Genomic DNA, 21,625 nt, shown 5'->3' with positions numbered 1-21,625 from the left:
GTGCCTCACCATTAATTGCTACACTATTCTTAACTCTGCCTTCCGTGGCTGTTTTACTGTATCATATGTATCTATACATTGCTTCAAGAGCGAGCGCATGGGGCAGCCAGCAGCAAGGCCTCCTCCTGCCCCATTCGAGCACCACCATGCCGGGGAGCAGGGGCACCGCCTTCACGCACAGCTGTGCCACCCTGCCAGCCCAATCTTCCCTACGCTCCCGGCCAGGGCAAGCTGCGCTATTTCACTCTCTTGGGACATATTTACAATTTGCCGCTGTTCACACTTCTCCCGGAGCCGGGCAAGATGCTCTGCAGCAAAATACACTGGCTGGAAGCCAGCAGGGCCCGCCCCCCTCGCCACCGCGCACACGGGGCCGCGGGCTCTGCTCGCTGGCGGCACCTCCCACCACGCCCCGGAGGCCGGCCCGGGGCGGCGGCTCCGCTCCCCGCCGCGAAACGCTCGCCCTGCGCGGCCGAACTGCGCGCGGCCCCGCTGCCGCCTCAGCACCCCGCTCTGCGTCGCACCCGCGTGACGCAGAGCCGCCCCGCCCCCCACGACACAGCACCACCGCAGCCCGCCTCCACGTGCGGCGGAAGTCGCGGAGGGGGCGCGGCGCGGGCACCGGCCAGTGGCGGGCGGCCCCACCCAGGCAGCCGCCGGCGGGCGTTAAAGCGGCGGCGGGGCCGGGCCGCGCTGCGCCGGTTGCGGGTCGATGGAGCCAGACGGCGGCTGCTTCCTGTACTATGGGTACGGCAGCAACTTGCTGCGGGAGCGGCTGCTGCTGAGCAACCCCTCGGCGGCGCTCTGCGCCGTGGCGCGCCTGCAGGTGCGTGTGGGGAGCGGGGCCTGTGGAAGGGCGCTTGCCCCGGTGCGGGGCCGCGCCTGGGCCGGGCTGTGCTGCCTGCGGCCGGTGCTGCAGGCCGACCCGTCCTCCTTACCGGTAGCGGGGGCGGCCGCAGCACGGATCAGGTGGGGGGGGTGCCGTCGTCCTTAACGCCGCGGCGTGTGCCGTGATGCCTCGGGCTGCCAGCACTCGGGGCCTGCCGCCGCAGGCGGGGCTGCCTTAGTCCCGGCGCGGCGGGTTTTCCCTTACTGGGCTTAACCAAGCCTGTACGGCTGCCAGCCAGCACCCCACGCGTGGCGCGTTATGAGCCTGGCGTTACGAGCGGGTGCTCAGTCGAGCTTACAGGACAAGTTTCTGGTAGTTCTAAAGGCACGGTGCTTCCCTAAAAATCAAAATTCCTCCTTCCCTTCTGCCACACTGGTTGCAAGCGAGGAGCCTTCCCCGTGCCGTGTGTCAGGCGGGATGCAGGGCACAACTGCAGCTGGCGCTCCCTGCATCCTGCCAGTTCTTCCCTGGTCTGGGGTTATTAAATGTTATAGTACTTCAACTTGGTCTTGATGCAGGCTTGGAAATATGAGCTTGTGCTCATTAAGCTGTGGACGTACAGATCGGTACAACTGCTCCTTGGAGGAGCAAAGCATAGACTGATGCCGCTTAAGGATGATGTGAAAGTTCTCTTGGGGTAACTGGCAGGAAAGGATTTACCATACAGTGTATGAAGAAGTTCCAAAAGCTTGTCATTAATAACCTCCCTATAGCCAGATACTTGGTGTCTCTTGGGACTATAAGTCTGGCAGCTGAAGCCTGCTCCTGTAAAGTGTGAGGCACTTACAGGTACCACTGAGGAGCTGAACATGCTGAGAGCATGGCACCTTGCAGGATCGGACCTTGGAGGCAAGGAGGAAAGCAGCAGTACTGTGTGCTTCTCTTTCAATAAAAGAAAGCCCTATGCTTCAGCTTTCCTTCTGGGCTTCAGGTAGATTTTCAGGTTTCACTGTAAACTTCTTTTGTCACGCTGCAGGTTCAAGAGCTGGCAGTCAGGCGCTAGGTTTTCTAGCTGGCCTTTGACTGGGCGCTGTGCTTCCCCCAACAGTGGCTGGCTTCACTCTCTTGCTTCAAGCTGGAAAATCACTGATGCATGGGAGTGAAGAGCACAAAGGCTGGAGCTGTTTTCTGTTAATTGCTCTATGGTAGTACCACGTTGGCTTAAAAAAGGAAAAATAGCTTGTAAGCAGAGTACTTTGGATGCTGAACTAGAGTATTAAATTAACCTCCCTCTGTTTTTACTTTTTTAAAGCTTTGTTAATATTTAGCCAAAAGCTGTGAGAAATGGGATGTGTAACAAGCATAGGAAGGCTATTACGCTGGTACTTAGAAGAAGGGCCAAAGGCCAAGCTCTTGAGTCAAGTATCTAGTGTGTTTGTTCCCCCTTCCCTGCAGTGCCTGCTGCAGTTGCTCACATTGCTTAGCATTGGGTTTCCTCCATCCAGAATTGGAGTTAACAGCACTATTTCTGTGCTGTCTCTTGCCCTTTCTGGGTGGTACCTGATGGTTTTACACACCTCCTTGCAGGTATTCAGTGCGAGTCAGGTCCAAGAAAATGTAACTGGAGCAGTAAAATAAAAACTGGTGCTTTTTTTTTCCCCTCTGCTAGCACTTGTCTACATCTGTAACCTCAGTCTGTAACTTGACTGGTCTGTTTACTTGTGTGCTAATTACTCAGGCTTGACTGTCTGCAGGGTCTAGTCCAGAGTCATCCTCATACAGTAATCCAGTAACTCTAATATTGCAAAGCCATTTTGCAGCAGTTTGATGAATGGTTGATGACTAGTGTGACTAAGTAAATATTTTTCTAGTGAAATTAGTTCAATGGAGGACACTTAATGGGAAAAGAAAATGACTATTGATGGAGTAAACAGTATAGTTTTGCCAGGCTGCTGGTTATCACTTACACATAGACAAAAATATTTGATCAGTGTTCTGATCAGTGCATTTGTTCTGTGTGTTAGCCTCCAACTGCTCAACTTCTGCAACCTTTTTCCTGTATCTGTTAGGTACATGTGTCTCAAAGTGAATATTTTTAATTTAATTAAAAATAAATTATTAATTTATTTTTATAAATAAAAATAATAAAATTTTAATTACAAAATAAAAAGTGAAAAGAAGGTCATGTGTCTCAAAGTGAATATTAATAAGTATGCACACATATATATTTCAAATCAAAATTATAGCTTAAAGCAGGTGATCATAAGAAATTAGCAAAGCTGTTGTATAGGTTTGGGGTTTATTTTTTTGTTCTTAATCCTTTTTGCGTTTGCCGGATTTTGTGGTTGTGATTAAGCAGGTAGTCTTCCTTCAAGTTTGTTGGGGTTTTTGTTATTTTTCTTTCCCTTCTCTGCTGCTAGGGAAGAAGCCACAAATTGGCTAACAAGTAGGAAAGGAAACCAAGTGTATGGAGTCAGATGGGAAATTAGACTAGAAAAATGCAAACGCCCATTATTGTCTTTTGCTTATACAGTAATATTTGATGTAACTTGTAAGAAAAGAGATACTTGATTTCTAAACAAATGTTTAAACTTGCAAACACTTGAGTAAGTTCACTCAAGGAGGCATATACCTTGACTTAAAAATACCTAAGACTGTTCCAGTTAAGTGATGAGATGGCAAAAAACACTGGAAAATACGCAGGATGGTATTTTATAATTGGGCAGTTCTATTAGTGCATGAGGACAAGACCCAAAGCTCACTGTTTTGTAGGCTTCTTTACCCTTGCTATTTTCCTGGACTTTGCATGGTAGCATTTAAGTCCTGTAACAGTACCAAGAGCTGCAAAGGAATGGGCACCAGGTAGGCATGTCTTCTGAGGAACAAGAAGATGGCAGTAGTCAGTTCCCTCCTTTGTGGCACACCCCATGCAAGCGCCCTTCAGATTGTCTAATGGGAGGCACATTAGCAATCCTTTCACTGCCAACTTGGACAAAAGTCAAGCTGACGTTTCTTCAGCACTGTTGTGTTTATGCAGAATTGGGTATGTGTGCTACCCTTGAAAAAGGGCTACCTCCACTTTCTTCTAGCTACCACCACTAGAAATTGTTAGCTAGTGTTTAGGCCAGACTGATAAGAGGTTTGGATGTTGATCCAGGTCTCTGCAGACCAAGACTCTTCACCAGTAGTGCTCTCTGCTGGACCTCTCTTCCCTTTGTCACAAGGCTGCCATTTCTCATGGGGAGGTGGAGAAGGCTGACTTCAGCCCCTCGTGAGAGAGAAGCTGTATCAGATCCTGCCTATCTGTTCTTCCTCCTGTGGCTCCAACTGACTACTTGCAGACTTTTAGCTGCCCCTTTCATGTCAAGAATAGCCAACAGCTCTTAAGTGGAAATTGATTCTCTGCATTGGTTTCATTTGCAGGATTTTAAGCTCGAATTTGGACATCATCAAGGCAGGACAAGTTCTGTCTGGCATGGAGGTACAGCTACCATTGTTCAGAGTCCTGGAGACGAAGTATGGGGAATAGTATGGAAAATGAACGCTAGCAATTTAAGTTCACTGGATAAGTAGGTGACTTAACTTTTGCTGTCTTCTACTACTTTAGAGAGCAACTGAAAAAGTAGTAGTTAATTTTTGGTAAAGAGCTTTGTGGAAGCTTTGGTGTTGGAATCAAGATGTTTTGGATTTTAATATGTGAATTTCACTTCACAGTATGTGTATTGACTTCTAATGCATTTGTGATTAAAATGTCTTTGTTTTCGAGCTAAAGCTACTTAGGGGTATTTTAATAAGGAGTGGATCTTGATTTGAAGCAGACACATTGGTCAGGCTCCTTTTTTTTAATTCCTGTCCCTTAAATGGCTCTAAACTCTGTATTTGTCCTGTGGCACTTTTCCCATTGCTTTAGGGAGAGTTTCCTTTGAGATTGACCTTGGGTTTGTCACCATACATCTGTAGATTCCAAACGTAGTGGAAAAGGAAGGAATGAGGACAAGACTTTACAGAAGAGAAGATCTTTAATACAGACAAAGGGTCCTTTTGGGGAGGTTATTTTGCATGTTGTCTAAGGATTCAAACTTTTGTGAACTTAAGGTAGATCCAAACAGGGAGCTGGGGTGGTGGTGGTTCTCCCTTTGACTGGGAGAGGCTGCCTGCACCGTTACAATGTATGGTGGAGAATGTTCTCCCTGTGCCTGGTAAGACAAGTCTAAGGCAACCTGAGCAAGTTGTTCCCAGGCTGAAGTCTGGAGGACCACCTAGGTAAACAAACTGAGGAGTAGCATAACTTCTTGCACAGTCTAAGGTAGACCTTAGACTAAGCTCTAAGGACTTAGAACTTAATCTCCAAAACTTTGGCTGGTATCATGTGCTTATTGCAGCTTTTGGGATGTACCTGCACAACATGGTACACAAGGATTGTTTGTTCAGAGCAATTAATCTCTGTCAATTAATTCCAGTAGAAATGTGGGCTAGTGAGGCTAAGGTGGCAGGGCATATTAAACCCACTGAAAGCACTGTAGTAATACAGTTCTCCTGCCACTGGTACTCTTACAATTTTGGTTATGGCTGCACCATGCTGCGTAGACATGTCCTTATAACCTTGGCCCTGAAACTTGGAAGTTCCAGCTTGCTTTTTATTGCCTATAGTGAACCTGAAATACAACAGAAACTGTTGCCCAAGTTCTGTTAGCACATCAGGGGAATACGTGCTAACAGAACTTTCATGTCCTGGTTGGGAGTGTTAGTCTGAAGCAGGAGGGGCATCTAGTTGGTATGCTTCTGGTTGAGGAAAGCTTCACTTGTCCCAGCTTTGTCATCTCCCGAGTTCCTCCTCTGTTGCTTACACTAGCACTTCCCTCCTGCCTCCCTTTCTGCTGACTTCTACTGAAATCTGATCTAGCATGCTTTCCTAAATCATAAACTTGACAAGTATAAAGATCCTGTCTTACAGCATCTGCTCTGATAGTAGCACTGTGTTTCTCCCCACTATGGGGACAGTGGTTTGTATTTTGATTTCCAGAAGTGCTGTTTACATGCTGTAGAATGATAAAGAAGTTTGTGCTTTGTTATCCAGAAGCAGAAAAGGGAATGTGTAATTGACACCTAATATAGTTAGTCAAAATACTAGTAAAAGTGTAGTATATGGGAGGGGAATCTTCTGCTTAGAGGACTGAACTCTGGCTTCAAATGCATTTTGGTGCTGTCTATTGGTCAGATATATTTTTTTTTCCCTCTGTACTTCACAAATCTAAGTTACAGACTAAATTGTGACTTTTCCTCAGATGTCCTAGCAATGATTGTTACTGAACTGTAACATTTTTCTTGCTGTCACACACCTATGTAATTTATTTTGCAGTCTGTTGGCCTTGAATCTGCAGTTAGCTTCCAGTCTCTACTTGCACTTACCTACTTATGTTAACATACTTACGTATGTTAAATAACTTGAAATGGCAGTAAGTTTTTGAAAGAAAGATAAGATGTCAAAATGGTATTTTGACAATTGGCATTAAACCCCATGTTATCACTCATATCTAAAGCACATCTGAAGTTGATTGTGCTATAAAGTCTGTCTTGTATCGCTTAAGCTTCTCATCTACTTCTTACTATTTCCTCAGACTTTTATTGGTGGCTAAATGCCAGTGGTTAAAGACAAGTAGCTTTGTTCTTGAGTTTGGTTTTGTTTTCCTAAGGCAGCATGATTTTGCTAATAAAAAAGTAACAAAATGTTCTTTGCCCTGATTTAGCTCATTGCTGCTGTACAACTCTTGTGCAAATTAAAGGATGTCTTGGATTATTCATTGGAATGTGCATCACAAGTGTTGTGCAGAGTTTCCCCTTATTCAAATTTAACACAGTGGGCAAGATAAAACTTCGATAGTTTCATTATCTGAGTGGAAGGTAACAAATGATATGTGCCTTGCTTGTTAATTCTGATAATCTTGGTTGTGTTTCTCTTGCAGATTACCAGACTTGCACAGTAATTAATTCATAAGGAATATTCTCTCTAATGTTGCAAGTTAACCACTAGTCATCTTTCTTACAGAGCTGAAATGACAAAAGTGAATGCTGCTGCTTCTTTAGAAACTTATTTTTGGATATGAAACAAGTTTGCACAAAAAGTACTGGAATATGTTTTGCTTTATTTGCTTTTCTTTAAGCTTATTAACAGCACAGACCAGTGCCCTGCCTTGAAATCTGTTATAATGAATGCATATGTTTAATTGCACAGTTTGTCTGAAAGATGTCAGCTATTTGGCATGAAAAGAATATATGTCCTTTACAGGCAAGAGGGAGTTGAAGATGGCATTTATGTCCCAATAGAAGTTAATGTCCATACTCAAGCAGGAGAGGTACTAGCCTGTCGAAGCTATCAGTTGAAGGACTATGTCTGTGGTCCCCCTTCTCCTCAGTATAAAAAGGTAGGTGTGTGTCGCTGTAATTTAGGAGGAATGAACAGAAATATATAATGCAGTACTTCTGTCCTATTTAATAATGCTTTGTTTACAGTGGATGGAAGGCATGACTAACTCTAATGTAAAGGTATAATAATGTGGTGTGTGGTACTGTAATGATGCTCACAGAAGATTTCTAGCTCTTAAAAGGCCTGCTGAATCAGTTTTATTTTTTGCCTTAGCTATGCCTTACATGAAGCCTTTAACTTGTAAATTAGTTATGACCGACACAAGGATTTCTGAAGGATGATGTTTACATATATGCAGCAATTCTCTGAAAAATTAATGTAGTCCACTAAAAGGACAGAGGGAAGCTTCTGTGGGGAGAGTACACCACCTGGCTTGTAGTCTTAAGGACACAGATTATCCTTATTGTCTTATGAACTTATAAAAAAGTTCATACCCAAAAATAAGCTGAATACAGAGTCCACCTGCTGCCTTTTACCAGGTGCATCATCAGTGTATCACAGTGTATTCCAGCAACACTGCAGGGTTCCCACCTGATGGCTGGTGAGGCAGAAGTGTTTCAACACTGTTCTGCAACACACCGACTTTATAGAGACACATGATCCAGCCACGCAGCAGGCCTGACCTGCTTAGCTTGTGAGATCTGATGCAGGCCCAACCTCTGGTACAATGACTGCATGTCTGGAATTGTGCAACTGTAGATAGACATCACTGTAACATGTTGACTTTTTCTACCAAAAGCAAAGAAACAGGGCTTAAGCTTGTTAAATCATAAGCATAACACCTTCTCTGAACTGAGGAACTCACTCCCATGAATCAGCTTCCAGGAGCATAGCTAAGGCCAGCTGCTGCAGGACTTGTGAAGAGAAAGCTTGCTTAGAAAGCAGGCTCTGCTGCTTCACAAACCTCCTCCCTGCCAACCTGCTTTCTGTCAAGACAGATCTTCACTAGTATACTGTAAGAGCAGATATCCAATACTGGCAACTTCAGCTAAACATTCCCTGCTGCTGTTGTCAGGGTCAGTTGTTACTTCTCCTCTTCCCTCCCCCCCCCCAGCTCTTAAGTTAACCAGGCAAAAATTAATCGGCCTAAAAACTTAGTATAGGTGACTGCATTGGCGTACAGTGATGTGCATCTATCTACTGTTCTGTACTTTTTGTGGCAAAGGTCATCCTTTTTAGACACCCTATCCTTGAATTTCCTGGCTGTTGAATGCATGAAAGAATATTTACAATAGTGTCAGCTTTTAAAATCTGCATATTTATCTGTTCATTTCTGTGTGGGAACTTGCTGGTGTCTCTTCCAAGCCTTGGCTCCTGAATCTTCCTCTTTCCCTTTCACTGTCACTTCTTTTCTCCTGCACCAATACTTAAGTTTATTTTATATGTAGAAGGAAAGCTGCAGTAACAAACTCTAAGGAATCTGTGCTTTTTCACTAAGTCTATGTTTCTGTTACTACTATAACCTGTCTAGTTATTCAGTGTTGTGCTTTGGATTTCAACAGCTTGGTTTTAAAACTAATTCCAGTAATGTATACTGTGTCTCACTTAGATGTGATTCTAAGGCTGGATAAAGGCATAAAAAGTAATTCTCATCCTCATTGGAAGAAAGAATGAAGTAACTGAATAACAGCTTAATTGTACAGACTTGTGCAGATTAGTAACATTTCAGAATAATTTTGTTGATACTCTTTAAGGTCTTCAGTGGTCTTCCAGAAGCCTTTGGCTATCTTCTAGGTACAAAGAGCATTGTTTGGGATTAATTCTCTTGTTACTGTGTTTCTTCCCATACAAGTAAATGTTTGGAGGAGTCTGTCCTTTCTAACACTATTATTGAAGGCTGCTTTTTTCTCTCCCCCCCCCCCCCCCCCCCCCTTTTTAATTGTAGGTTATCTGCATGGGTGCGAAACAGAATGGCTTGCCAACCGACTATCAGAAGAAATTAGAAGCTATTGAAACTAATAACTATGCAGGGCCGGTGCCAATCATGGAAGAGATTGAAGCTGCTCTTAAAACAAAGAAAATAAATTCTGCATAGAATACCTCTGCACTTGCTTGGCCGTTCACCTTTATTTAGATACCTCTCCTCACTGTGCTGCTCAGCAGTTTCTTTATTTATCAAGAAAAGATGAGTTTGCTATGCATCTACAGTAAGCCATTAGGCATAATTTGCAGTCTGAATATACCAACATTGGTAACTTCTTTGTTTTGTATGTATAGCTTGAGTACCTACTGAAGTTTTTGTAGATTTAGAAATTATCTTTCTGTAATTGTCATGCAGTGCTGCATGCAAATTTTTGCTTTGTCCTGTTTACTGACCTTTTCTAAAAGAAAAAGGCCATCTTAATGAGTACTGGCATCTATTGCCTTCTGAGAAGTAGGGGCTGCAGGATCAGGCCCTTTGTTCTTAAATGTTGTATACACAAGTATCAAGAATTTCAAAGATTTTTTTTTAGATATAAAGTAGACTCAAACCTCTAAACCCTGACTAAACTTTTTCCTCTGCTGCTTTTCTTAATGGTTTAAAGCCCAACCTGTCTGAAGCTATAGAGTTCCAATTCCTGTTTAAAAGAAAGAAAAGTAGTATTTTTTTGAACTATCTACATGTTTTTAAATGTTAGTCCAAAATGCAACCCAGGCAGGCCTGAAGACAAAATACAGCAAAGGATGTCATGCAGAGTATAGTGGTCTTCTCCTTTCTATGTCTAGTAATTGTCATAGGTGAACTGGTTAGGTATAACGAACAGATTTCAAAGAACTTAGATAATGCTAAGTTGTTGTTTTTTTAAAAATTACCTTTCCGACTGGCTTGTTGCTTATTTAGGCCTTGGTTTCACGTTCAGTGAAATCGGGAAGTCTCCTTCCTGTGAGGCCTAGTGCATTGTTTCATGGTTTTGTTGGTCTATTAAACCCCAGATAAAAAGACTTGGCCTCCTTAATTTTTTAACAATTTTTTCCCCACAACTTTGACAGGTCCTGCAAAACTGGAAGCTCTTGTAAGGTTTAGAGTCTTTTATCTTCATTGTGTTTGGCAACCCCTGTAGTTAGTCTGTGGGGGACATGGAAAATCTGACAACCTGGAAGATTCAAACAACTAAACTTTGGCTTATCTTCTGCATGGTGTATCACACGGAGGAGTATAAGATACAGCCAATGTCACTGTGTGACTCTCAGGGGTCCTCAAACCTTTTAAACAGGGAGCTGGCGTTCCCCCCCCCCCCCCCCAACCCCTGGCAGGGGGGTTCTGTAAATACAGGGGGCTGGATTGAGGACCCTTGGGGGGCTGTATCTGGCCTGTGGGGTGTATTTTGAGGACCCCTGCCTTAGATAAACAAATGACAAAGTAACAGACTTACCATGTCTTCTCTGCATAAAATTTTTCTGTAAACTTCTAGTGATGCATAGGTGCTGTCCTGATGTCATAATGCTTGTTTCCAGAGTTGAGCAGGGTGTCTGCAAGTAAAACATGGTGCTTTCTATATAAGCACTGTCTAGTCGGAGTAAATAAAGCTGCACTTAGCACACCTCTCCCCTGTCTATTCAATGCGTGATTCAAGAATATCAGTGTTGCTTATGTAAGCATAAGCTGGTGACATAGGAATGTAACTGGAACATCCATTGGCTATTTGCATTTTTTAAAGGATATAATTTTGGTATGGAGGGCAAAACTACATATGAACGCATGCCTCGACATCAGCACCACTTCTTTTGCTTTACCCTTACCCTGCTTCTCTGGGCTTTGAAATGGGCGTTTTTCGAGAAGAAAACAGTACCTTGACAGCTCCTTGGGGGGAACCGAGAGAAGGCAGCGGCCGCCTCCTGGGGAGGAAAATGGCGGGAGCCCCTGAGGGCTGGGGGAAAGCCTCCTTCGCCCCAGGCGGGATCGCTGGCACCTCTCGGGGGAGGCGGCCGCCTGCCGTGCCGGTGGGGGGAGGAGAAGACGGCCTCCGTGAAGCAGGAGAGGCCTTCGGCCATGCCTGCGTGGGGAGCAGCCGCTTCCCGCCGGGGTGGAGCGACCGTGTGCGGGGCGGAGGGAGGCAGCCGTGGGCCGGCTGGCGCTCCGTGCGCCCCCCCTCGTCTCCGTCGCTTCGCCGCCGCGGTGAGTGGAGGGGAAGGGCAGGGCCAGGGGCGGGGGAGGGTCGCGGCTGGCGGCTGCGTGCGTGTGGGGGCGGCCGCCACGTCGTGAGGAGCGGGCGGCGCGGCGGGACGGGGGCCCCGGGGTGTGCGGAAGGGGGGCGGTAGGCGGCGGGCCCGCGGCTGGCGCCGGCAGAGCTGGGTTGGCGTAAATCGAAAGTTTCTACTTTCCGTAAACCGCAGTTTCTGTGTTACCGCGTGAAGGGCTGCGAGGTGGAAGGGAAGGGCTGCGCCCCGGCGGCTCCCGCTGGCGCCTGCCCCTTGGTGAACTTCCCGCGGTCCCGGATTGAACGTTTTGGGACTTTTTTCGTATTTCTTCATCATGGGCCCCTCCCGCCTTCGGGGAGGAGGTTGCCGTGTGGCAGGCGGGGTGAGGCAGAGTGAGGAGCGGGGCCGGCCGGGACAGGCAGCGGCACCGCCGCAGCTCCTCGACGGGGGAAACAGAGCGAAGCAAAACACGGCGACGCTACCAGGCACAAATACTGTTAGAGGTGCCGGCCGGTGATGTAACTCCCGAAGGCCGTCGGGGAAGGGTGGCGAGGGCCGGGCGGGCGGAGGAGGTGGGAGGGGGCGCCCCGCGGCCGGGCGGGAGGCGCCGGCTGGAAGGTGTCGCTTACCTGCCCCCGCCTCGCCTTTCCCGTAAGCGACGGATAAAACAGTTAAAAAAGCCCCTTCCCTGGATTAAACCAGACCGAGGATCCGCATCCGTGCGCTGACTCACGCGGGAGCCGTGTGGGCCTCGCCGCTTTGCCTCACTCAACGCGAAAGGCGCCGGGAGAGGGCGGGGGGCCGCGGGGGGCCGCGGGGGGCGGCGGGCGGGCTCCCTCCCGGCCGCGGGGCTGCCGACACCAGCCGCTAACCCTGTCCCCCCCGGCCCTCGGGCAGCCCCCGCTCAGGACCCCGTTTTGCTGGATCGATGGATGCGCAGGCACAGCCGAGCGGCGGCGGTCGATCGGTCGGTCGGTCGGCAGGTGGAGTGGCAGAAACTAACTAGGGTTGCTGCTAATGGCCATAACAAAGCTGGGGAAGTAGCGCCGGGAGAGTTGCGAATATGATTCCATCGGTTGCAACTTTAATTCGCTGCAAGTCGAACGTGAAAATAGTAAATAATTGTAGAAAAGCAATTCCATTTTTTTAGATACACCGGTAAATTGTTTCCCCTCTCCTCCACTACTTAAAAACGTCCCCAAACGTTGTATATAAAGTTCTGTTTCTTTAAAAGTAAGCTGTTAGGAGATGTAGCAGCAAAGCCTGTGAGGGATATGAATATTTCTGTAAAAGCCTGTGCCTTTTAAACAAAAGCTTGTCAGTTTACCAGGTGGCGGCAGAAATAATTTCTCCTGTGTTCTTTTACATCTGTTGCTCTTCAAGCAACTAGGGATGGCTACAAAAGCTTGTGCTACAGTCAGAGGTGGGGGAGAGAGGGGGAATCACTGAAAGATGCTGATCTCGGTGACCGCGGGGCACTGCAAAATCGCATGAGTTGTAATGGATTTACCCTGGTGTGATGTTAATGTATGGCTCCCAGGGCATTTATTGATGTACATCATATCGATGGTGCTAGTTATATAAAGATTGTAAACTGGGGTATGATGAGTGTTTTAACTCATAGATACAGAAAATCATTTAGGATCACTACAGGGACTCCGTACAAGCTCTACCAATGCTCCATTTGTGCTATAAAAATAAAAGGCTATTTTTTAGTACCTCTGGGAAATATATTGCATTACTTCTCATCAAAACATGGAGACTTTTTGTGTAGTATATGTGCCTGTTTGGTTCTCATCTCTATAAATTTTTTACTGTTCTTGAACTATGTAAAATAGTTGAAATTCTTTTAAAAGTGAGAGCTGCTGTGTGGAAATCCGTTCTGTCTTACTCATTTGTTATAGTCAAAGACTGGCTGCTGTGGCATGTGTGAAATAAGATGTGGAAAATCAGTCTCTTTTCTGTTTCTCCTGGTGATAGCAGAAAATTGAGTTTAGACTGGCTTGACTGAGTCTGGATTACCATCATTAATGAAAAAGCATGGCAAAGTCTCCAGTTCTCCTTTTGCTGTAATGACCCAGCAGTGGGGTGGCTGGCACTGTATAATAGCTTTTTCCAGGAAACAAACCTGACTTGGAGACACAAGGAGCACAGATTTTCATGTGAAACAGAGTACTATTTTCATACAGCCACCTCTTGAAGAGCAATTGCATTTTGAATACTATGGACAGCAGGCTATGCCAACAGGGACTCTGCCTGCCCTGGGCTGGCACAGAGGTTTGTGTGTGCACTTTGCTGTGGTCCTGCCAAAGCCAGCTACTAGGTGCCATGAAAATCCAGAAGGTATTCCAGCAACTGGCTGTGGATAACTAGGTAGGTGGCATAGGACTTTTTTTTTTTTACCCACAGTTGATTTAGAGGAATATTTTTTGTCAGAATAACAAGACTACAGAAGAAGTAGTATTGACTGAGTTTTCAGCTCTTCAGAAATACCTGGCTTGATCTTAAATCAGGTGCTTTAAGAGACAGTTGTTAATTAATTTGCTCCTTGTATTGCCTTTACTGCTTCATCCTATGTAGTCTCCTTGGGAGGAGCTAGCTTAATGAGGAGTGAATTCCCTCGCTCACCCAAAAGTGGCAATGTTTGTAGCTATTCTTTATGATACTTCAGCTCCTTTTTCAACAGCATTTACATTTGGTAAGACCTTGTGATAAACCAGTGTATTCTTCACTGCCAGAAGACTTGCAGCCCTAGAAGTTGAGCAGGCATAGCAGATTTTTTTAGAAGAGCAAGGAGATCTTAGTGAAAAGAGGATGTGAGAAGGGCAGGGCCAGGAAAGATATAAATGTATATATGCTTGCACAATGCTGAGAATAGAGGGAAGCCAGAAGAACCACTAGATAAAAGTGCCAGTGCCTTTAGGCGGAAGCCATCAGCGCTACTGCAGCTTATTGACATGGATTATACAAAACCTTGCTGTGAGCACTGGTATTTTTACCATACCTCTTACCATGACAAATTTCATTTCCCTTTTTCATTTCCCTCCTTATCCCTGGCCTGATCCCCATCTTGCTTCCTCTTCGTTGTTCTCAGTTGTGCAGGCTTATGATGTGGATCTCTTGCCACGCTTGCTGTTGCTTCTCATGTCACTTCAGCCCCCATTGACGCTGCGTTTGGCCAAGGCCCAGTCTTCTCCTTTGCCTTTACAAATGACAGATGAGCACACTCCTCTCTGGTTCTTTTTAATTTCTGCTCGTCTGTTTTCTGTATTCTTCGCTTCACTGAAGCTGTTGTCCTCAAAATGGCTGAATTTCATCTCCAACATCACTGTCATTCTCTTGAGTAAATAATTGTTTCTTATTTTTCTTCTCAGGAGCAAGAATTCCATTCTGTTCCCACATAGGAAGCTTTTCCCCTTAAGAATCTCTCCCGTTATCTCCCCATACTAGACTCCTCCTTTGCCCAGTTATGTGTCTCGTGTCTTTCCATTCCTCCTTAGCTGTTTCAGCTATTGTATCAAGCTTGCAAATCTTTCCCTTTCTCCCTGTGTAAATACCTTTCAGTGTACAAACTTGAATGATAATGCTCGTTTCTCTAAATGTGTTCACAAGCTGTTGCTGTTAGAACAGGTGATTTGTTTTTACCAAACTTAGCTATGCTTTAACAAAGGATTGTAAGAACCTTAAGGTAGCTTTCAGAAAAAATATTTTATTTATTAGCCCTTTCAGAAATGGAACAGTTCCAGAGATGAGGTGGTAGTTCTCAACAGTGGATTTCTTAGACCTTGGTCAGTGCACTGAGGTGTCTCACATTAATGTATGTCTCAGTCTTTTCTATCAGCGTCCCCATAACTGATGCCACATCAGTCACAAGAATTGCACTGGAATTGAATCCAGCATCTGGAGTCCCCAAGATAAGGCAAAGAACGTGATATGCCCTCTGGCAAGGAAATGCTTTCAACGCATATGTATAAGCTGCATAAGCATTTACCTTTAAACATACAGGATATGTAACCTAGCATTGTAAAACTAACAGATCCTTTAACAAGTGACTTTGTACTTAGTAACCTTGTAATCCCCCACTGAAAAGATCCATGTTAAAGCACTATGGAAGCTGGGACTTTCCAGAAAGAGAGGTGATGGACTTGCAGATAAGTTGGAGACCCCATGATGTCAATACATTGGCCTCGTGTTTTAAAAACAAATAAAAATCAAACCAACAAAAAACCTGCCCAAGCAAAACAGAACTGTGTATGCTAGAATCTTACATGCAGGGTGTTTCTCCAAGAGAACAAGCATATTTCTGGTGCTAATCAGGACTTCAGATGCTGTTGCACCTAGAACTGCTACTGCAGAAGTTCTTATGTTTACTTTAGTCTGAGTAGGACCTGAAGTTTCTTCATATAGCTGCTACACTTTGCTACAAACATGCACATACCTGCCTTTCTTTTAACTACACCTGGCAGGAAGTCTTTCTATTCCAGCACCCTTTAAGGTGTTCAGCTGCTCATGTGATGTGGCATGTGGATGGTGGAAATTTCCATTTTTTTCTTATGAAGAGAGACTGATGAAAATTAATGTTTTCTCTGGTACTGGGTGATACGGGGTTTTTGCCTTAAAGTTAATATTGACACTGAAAATGTCACTGGGTATGACATCATGCACAGAATTCATATTTCCAGCTCTTGACTTCCCTGCTTGGCATTTTTGCACTTTCTACTTTTTTCCCCTGATGCTTAGCCTCACTTTATTTTTTTTAATTTTTTTTTTATTCCCCTCTTGTTCCTCCGCTCTTGCAGAAGGGGAACATGATCCCACCTGCAGCATGCGTATATACACCCCTTCCAGTAACAACCAGGTTCTGTACTGACTTGGTCTTAGGCAGATGCAGGGCAGACATTTTGAGACCTTCTCATCCTTCCGTATTTTCCATGTTCTTGTCCTTTTGCTGTGTTTTTTCTTTCTTTTCTTATCATCTTTGTGGATGGATCTGAAAGAGTGAAGAAAATATTTCCGTTTGTTTTGTACACATGACAGCACTTTGGTTCATTATTATGGTTTCCTAGATGTTTGTCTCAGTTCTCACAAAGTAGGAAGAAAGAACATACATTAGAATAATGTGATCCTCAAATAACCAAAGCACACAGGGAATGTCAGGTAGATGCAGTATCTTGAAAGAAAAGGGTTAATATTTCTATTGCTTGCATTTTAAGGTGACTCTATCTCTTTAACTAAAACCTTGCAAAAGCTTTAGAGTAAATTATGTTTTTCAGCATTGTTTGGTCTTCATGATAGAGTTCATTTATGGAATGAGCTTTCGTGAACAAAGATGTGTACCAGTGTGACTTCTAGGAAGCTGAGTGACTCAGAAATCAGCTACTTTTTCTGGTGGGTCATGTGAATGGCGTGATGAAAGTTGATTTGTCTGAGCTGATGCAGTCACTCATGTGATAAGAAAGTCAGATCATTTGGTTACATTCCCTTTTGGCTGAAGGGAGTTTTACAGTTTCGGAGTTAGCTGTGATCCAAAACAGTTGCGCCGGGCTTTTGCCTGGTCTCAGCTTTTGGAGGGCTCTACTCTTAATGCAGTTACGTGCATCTGTGGAGGTCAGCAACCACAAGTTAGGACCTGTTGGTCTCCTGAAATCAGAGGAGCTAAGCTGATTGCCCCTGTGGTTGTAAGTGTAGACAGGTAGTATCACTCAAGTGCTGTAGTATAAGCTGTGTCTTTCTCCAGCATCAAGCAGAAGTTACACTGATGCACCTGCTAGTATGGAAAACCTGTAGAAATGGGTTTGTTCCACTAGCAGGTCACTTAGAAGAGCCTGTGAGCTGGCAGGGCTCAGTTATAGCTTGTCAAGGGAGTGCTGGGGGGTATTTGGAAAGTTTGCCATCACTGTAAACATCTTGGGAAATTGTGAGAATTTTGTGGCAGCAGAGCATTTACAGAAATGTTGAAGAAGGGCTTTGTGTTTTGTTTCTGTTAATGACTGTAATCAGAATCTAAGAACATTCTTCCAAATATCCCTTGACGTGATGAAACAATAGTACATTTTAGCTGTTACTGGAGGGTGCCAGTAATTGGTGTTGATCATGCAAATTCTTATTGTCTATGTGGAGGTGATTCAGTTGTGATTTTGCGAAAAATCTGCTTTTTGCATGGGAAATTGTATGTGCAAAGTTCGTACCTAAATTAACTTATTGATGAATTGTGATTACAATATGGCTTCATGCCTGCTATATGGTATATTAATTTCAATTCAAAAAAACCCTGTAGTGATACAATAGAGAGCAGTCTGATCCTGATTCCTACTGCTTTATGCCTTGTAAAGAAAAATGGGAAGAAAAGACCATCTAAAAAGAGCTCCAAAGAGCTGGTATAGAGAGCAAGAGTACACATAGCACGCATATTTGTAGACAAGGAGAGAGCATTCATGCTAAAGAGTATGGTTTCTAAACAGCATCTCTACAGCAATGAGAGGGTTTCCTGAGCCATGTCTGATTTAATTATCGCATTGTGTCTCTAGGTGTATGTACAGGGGCTGAGGTCAGGCATTCAAGCCTGTTTGCACAGGCTTTAAATTGGTGTCTTCATTACAAGCTGTATTGTGTGCAGTCTCGTCCCTTTATGAAGATGGAGGTGTGTTGGATGCCCAATGCAGTAATGAATATGAGTTGTGACACCGTCTTCCAGGCCTAGTTCATCTTATGGCGAAAAGGTCTGTGAATTCAGTTATTCCGTGCAATTCCTGCTTATTGGAGGTCCAGATTTGTTGTGTGAATCACTAGGGATGGGTTCTTGTATATTTACAATCACTTATTTCAGTCCTTTCTGTGACATTATTATTTTTCAGATTCTGAAAAATTGTATTTTTAACTTCTATGGTTACACACCTGAATTTCATTAGATTAACCAAACTAAGCCAATGCAATGACATTTTCCCTGTTTTACATGCTGTCTGAACCAAACCAACCACTTTTGGAGGCGTCAAGTGCTCTGGGCCCTTAAGTGGTACACTAGCTCTGGAATCTACATCAGCATTTTCACTGTTAGCATCATTTTACTCTTGGTTTTCTTAACAGAAAGATCTGATCGTTGGTTTTCCTACAGTCTCACTACTGCCTTTCAAACCTGGTGCCCTGAAGATAAGTGCTTTTTCCTAGTTTAGCTAAAACTGTCCCAGGGTTCACAAGACCTCGCTTTCAGGGACAGTTACCGTACTGGCAGCACTTTATACAGGATCTATTGTTGTAACAAAGAAAATGCAAAGTGAATTGCTACTGTAAATTAATTCCTCCTACAAAATTAATTGCTATGAAATATAATTTTATTCCATTTATTTCCTTGTCTAGATATTTTTGGACAGATGCCCTGCTTTGCCTATTGAAACATGAAAAGCTAATAAAAAGTATTAAATTATGCACTAAGAACAGGCAGTTAATAAAGCAGATGCCAGTGGTGGTGTTTGAGGCAAGCTAGAGTAAAGTACTGGTACAGAAGGGAGACTGCCTGCTGTAGGCATTTTTTTCCTGAAACCTGAACAAATAAATGGAAGTACCTGAGGAAGAAACTTTATTTAAAAGTTGGCCATGGTATTACGCAGGGGTTGGAAGTATTCTTTGATGGCTAATTGAAGGATGTATCTGCTTTGCATAAGGTTTAAATCGAGGTTCTAAACAATTACTTTTTACAGGCTCGGTACTGTGAAGGGCAGATTACCTCAGGGCTAACTCCAGGCTGACTCTCACTGCAAATGGACAGTTTGTCAAAGATGAGGCTAGGTGGAGCAGCTTCTTCCTGTCTCAACTATGGAAGGCCAGCTTTGTGCTAACTTGGAGATTTCTGTGGAAAAACCTCCAGGAGCAAGTCCTCTATCCTTCATTACTTTGCTGAAGGTATACCGAGAACTTCTGGTCAGTAGAATCCGAAACACACAGTGTTTGATTGACAACTTGATTAAGAATGGCTATTTCTCCACTGAAGATGCAGAGATTGTTGTCCAGTTTCCAACTCAAGCAGATAAGGTATTCTTTTTATTTCGCTACCCAGCATAAGCTTTTGTTACTTTTAGTTTGCCACTGGGTTTTATGGGCTTATCTGGCAATTTTATGTCTCATGTCTTTTCTAACCTGTTGTTTTGGAGTTTCCCCACCCGTTCCTTCTGGACAAGTGTCTCCAGCATATCGCTTTCCAGCATGGCAGGCACTCCTTGTAATGTCTGTTGGCAGCTGTAAGAATGAGCAGGGTGATAATTGCTGTTCTGTCCTCTCAGCTGCAGGTTTGTCCTCTGATATGGAGGTAACCACATTGGCTGTTAGAGCACAGCTTACTACACTCAAGCCTTTGTTAATGTGCAGAGTATTGCAAGTAAAATCTACTTCAGCATGCTGTGGGACAGATCCTCCTGCTTTAGAGGAGGAGAGACAGAAATTAAATATTATTTTAGAAGTTAATGTTTGTGTGTTGTCCATGTGCACACCTTCCCTTCTCTTTAAAAGACCTATGTACATTGTGAATGTTTGTATGGAGAATTGATACATCCTGGCATATTTGGGGTTTTGATTAATCTCTGGACATCAGTAGCAAAAATTATTTCCTGGTCTTTTGACAGGAGAAAATTATCACATGTACACAGTTGCTCTTTGCGTCATGACTTAAAACAAATTCCTCATTCGTTTCCCTGACCAACCAGTCATGCAGCTTCAGAATAGTGTCACAGTTAGTCAGGCGAACCATACAAAATTCAGAGACCTTGGACTTCACTGACAGTGCAGATTTTCATAAATTAACCATTCTTTCTGGCAAATTGAAATGGTAACACAATGCTCACTCTGTGTATAGGGTCAAAGCTGAATAAATGCACACTGTATGATCATCTCCATTTCTTATTGTTCAGCATAATATACATGATTGTTGTGACAAAGCTGAGGGGGAGGCCATGCATCAGGAGTCTAAGCAGAAACACAGAGCAGGACACAGTAGTGTAAGTGAAGTAGATTCTGTGGGCGCTCCTCAGGAAGGCATAAAATTGCTTTTTAGAGCACACAAGAAAAACCTCAAAGCATGTTTTTTGCTGTGCTGCATGTACCTCACCCTGCTTTAAGCTCACAAGAGACCACAGTCTCTAGAGACCTTTTGTCTGATTTTTAACTTAATTCTTCGTTCATTTATAGTAAGAGGATCCAGACATTCAAAATGGGCCCCCGGATGATTGCTCCGTCTTACAGAGGCTTTTGTACTAGGGTGGCCCAGTACTGGTTGCACACAGATCAGACTCTGGCTCACCTTTAGAGGTGATGCTTGGTCTTGAACTGCTCTAGCCACTGCCTGGTAGCCATTAGTTTTAGTAATTTTTTCAGGCAGTGAGTCCGTTATACAGGGAAAGCCTGCAAAACTGGGTTGCTGTGTTAAAAGGAAGAGTTGTAGGTTTTTGGTTCTGCATTAAGATCCACAGGGAGATGCTGTCAACCCTGCTCTGGATTTGGCTGAATGACAAGTAAATCTAAATGTGACTGGAGTAGTTACCAACCAAAAGGTGAATTTTAAGGCACTGAGAAACCACCTTTTTTTATTACTATTTTAACGAGCTTGGGTTTTAAAATAAACTATTTAGTCAGGCTGAGGAAGTCCTTTGGATTCCCTCTTGAGGAGCAGTTTTTATCCATTCTGTTTCTGGTTAGCGTATGATTTAGCTACAAGTTCAGACCTTAACTTGCAGAGCCAACTCTCTTGCAACATCCAAATGCAATCAGCAAGTGAATTTTGAGATGGTTCAATTGGTTCAAAAGCAAAAAAGCTAGATTTTAATTCATGCTCTTGAAGCACCAGTTTTTATTTTGATCCCCTGTTCCTGCCCGAAAAGGATCCTGAAGCAGTCTACAAGTCTAACTGTGATAAAATGCTATGTATCAATAATCTTTCATGTGGTGTCTCTTCAGGTTCGCAAAATTCTAGACTTGGTTCAAAGTAAGGGAGAAGAAGTTTCAGAATATTTCATCCATGTCCTGCAGAAAGTCACTGACGCTTACTATGAACTTCAACCTTGGCTGGATGAAATAGGTTACATGCCTTCAGAGAATATTCGTAGTAAACCTGTGGTAAATACAGATCCAGGTAAGGCCATGCATCTACATCCCTTCCTTTAGAACTACCCTGCTATGTAGGAAGCTCTGACCAGGTGACATGAGAGTAAGAGAGTCTAGGCAGGCACAGCCAGGGTAAATAATTGTGCATACACTGTGCTTGCTAGCAG

General features: G+C 44.2%; 2 protein-coding genes across 16 annotated transcripts in view; both read left to right on the top strand.

Annotated features, from left to right (window-relative positions):
• Positions 1-204: 204 nt before the first annotated feature.
• GGCT (gamma-glutamylcyclotransferase) lies at positions 205-9,300 on the top strand. Of its 3 annotated transcripts, XM_055707910.1 has the most exons (4): positions 600-826; positions 4,253-4,398; positions 7,116-7,251; positions 9,139-9,300. In XM_055707910.1, exons 1-4 carry the CDS (start codon positions 713-715, stop codon positions 9,286-9,288), a joined length of 546 nt encoding a protein of 181 aa, XP_055563885.1. In that variant the 5' UTR covers positions 600-712; the 3' UTR covers positions 9,289-9,300. The 3 variants fall into 3 exon arrangements, with proteins under 3 accessions (XP_055563884.1, XP_055563883.1, XP_055563885.1); XM_055707909.1 differs by lacking the exons at positions 4,253-4,398; positions 9,139-9,300 and having other exon boundaries at positions 205-826; positions 7,116-7,249; XM_055707908.1 differs by lacking the exons at positions 4,253-4,398; positions 7,116-7,251; positions 9,139-9,300 and adding an exon at positions 1,866-4,246 and having other exon boundaries at positions 205-826.
• Positions 9,301-11,128: 1,828 nt separating this feature from the next.
• Positions 11,129-21,625, top strand: part of NOD1 (nucleotide binding oligomerization domain containing 1) — a 28,562-nt gene continuing 18,065 nt past the window's right edge. For 4 of the 13 annotated variants that reach the window (XM_055707905.1, XM_055707904.1, XM_055707903.1 and 1 more), the window contains exons 1-4: positions 11,510-11,875; positions 17,900-18,091; positions 19,067-19,397; positions 21,312-21,486. In XM_055707905.1, the coding sequence (XP_055563880.1) occupies positions 19,182-19,397; positions 21,312-21,486 (391 nt within the window). In that variant the 5' untranslated portion in view covers positions 11,510-11,875; positions 17,900-18,091; positions 19,067-19,181. Of the gene's footprint in view, positions 11,350-11,506; positions 11,891-12,220; positions 18,092-19,066; positions 19,398-21,311; positions 21,487-21,625 lie in introns of those variants that run through there. The other 9 variants (XR_008731828.1, XR_008731831.1, XR_008731830.1 and 6 more) reach the window with 7 other exon arrangements.

This window comes from Falco cherrug, chromosome 4, assembly GCF_023634085.1.
Source record: "Falco cherrug isolate bFalChe1 chromosome 4, bFalChe1.pri, whole genome shotgun sequence".
In the NCBI taxonomy this organism is placed as follows: Eukaryota; Metazoa; Chordata; class Aves; order Falconiformes; family Falconidae; genus Falco; species Falco cherrug.
The sequence above is the reverse complement of the archived record's forward strand: the minus strand, read 5'-3'. Positions and strand labels throughout refer to the sequence as shown.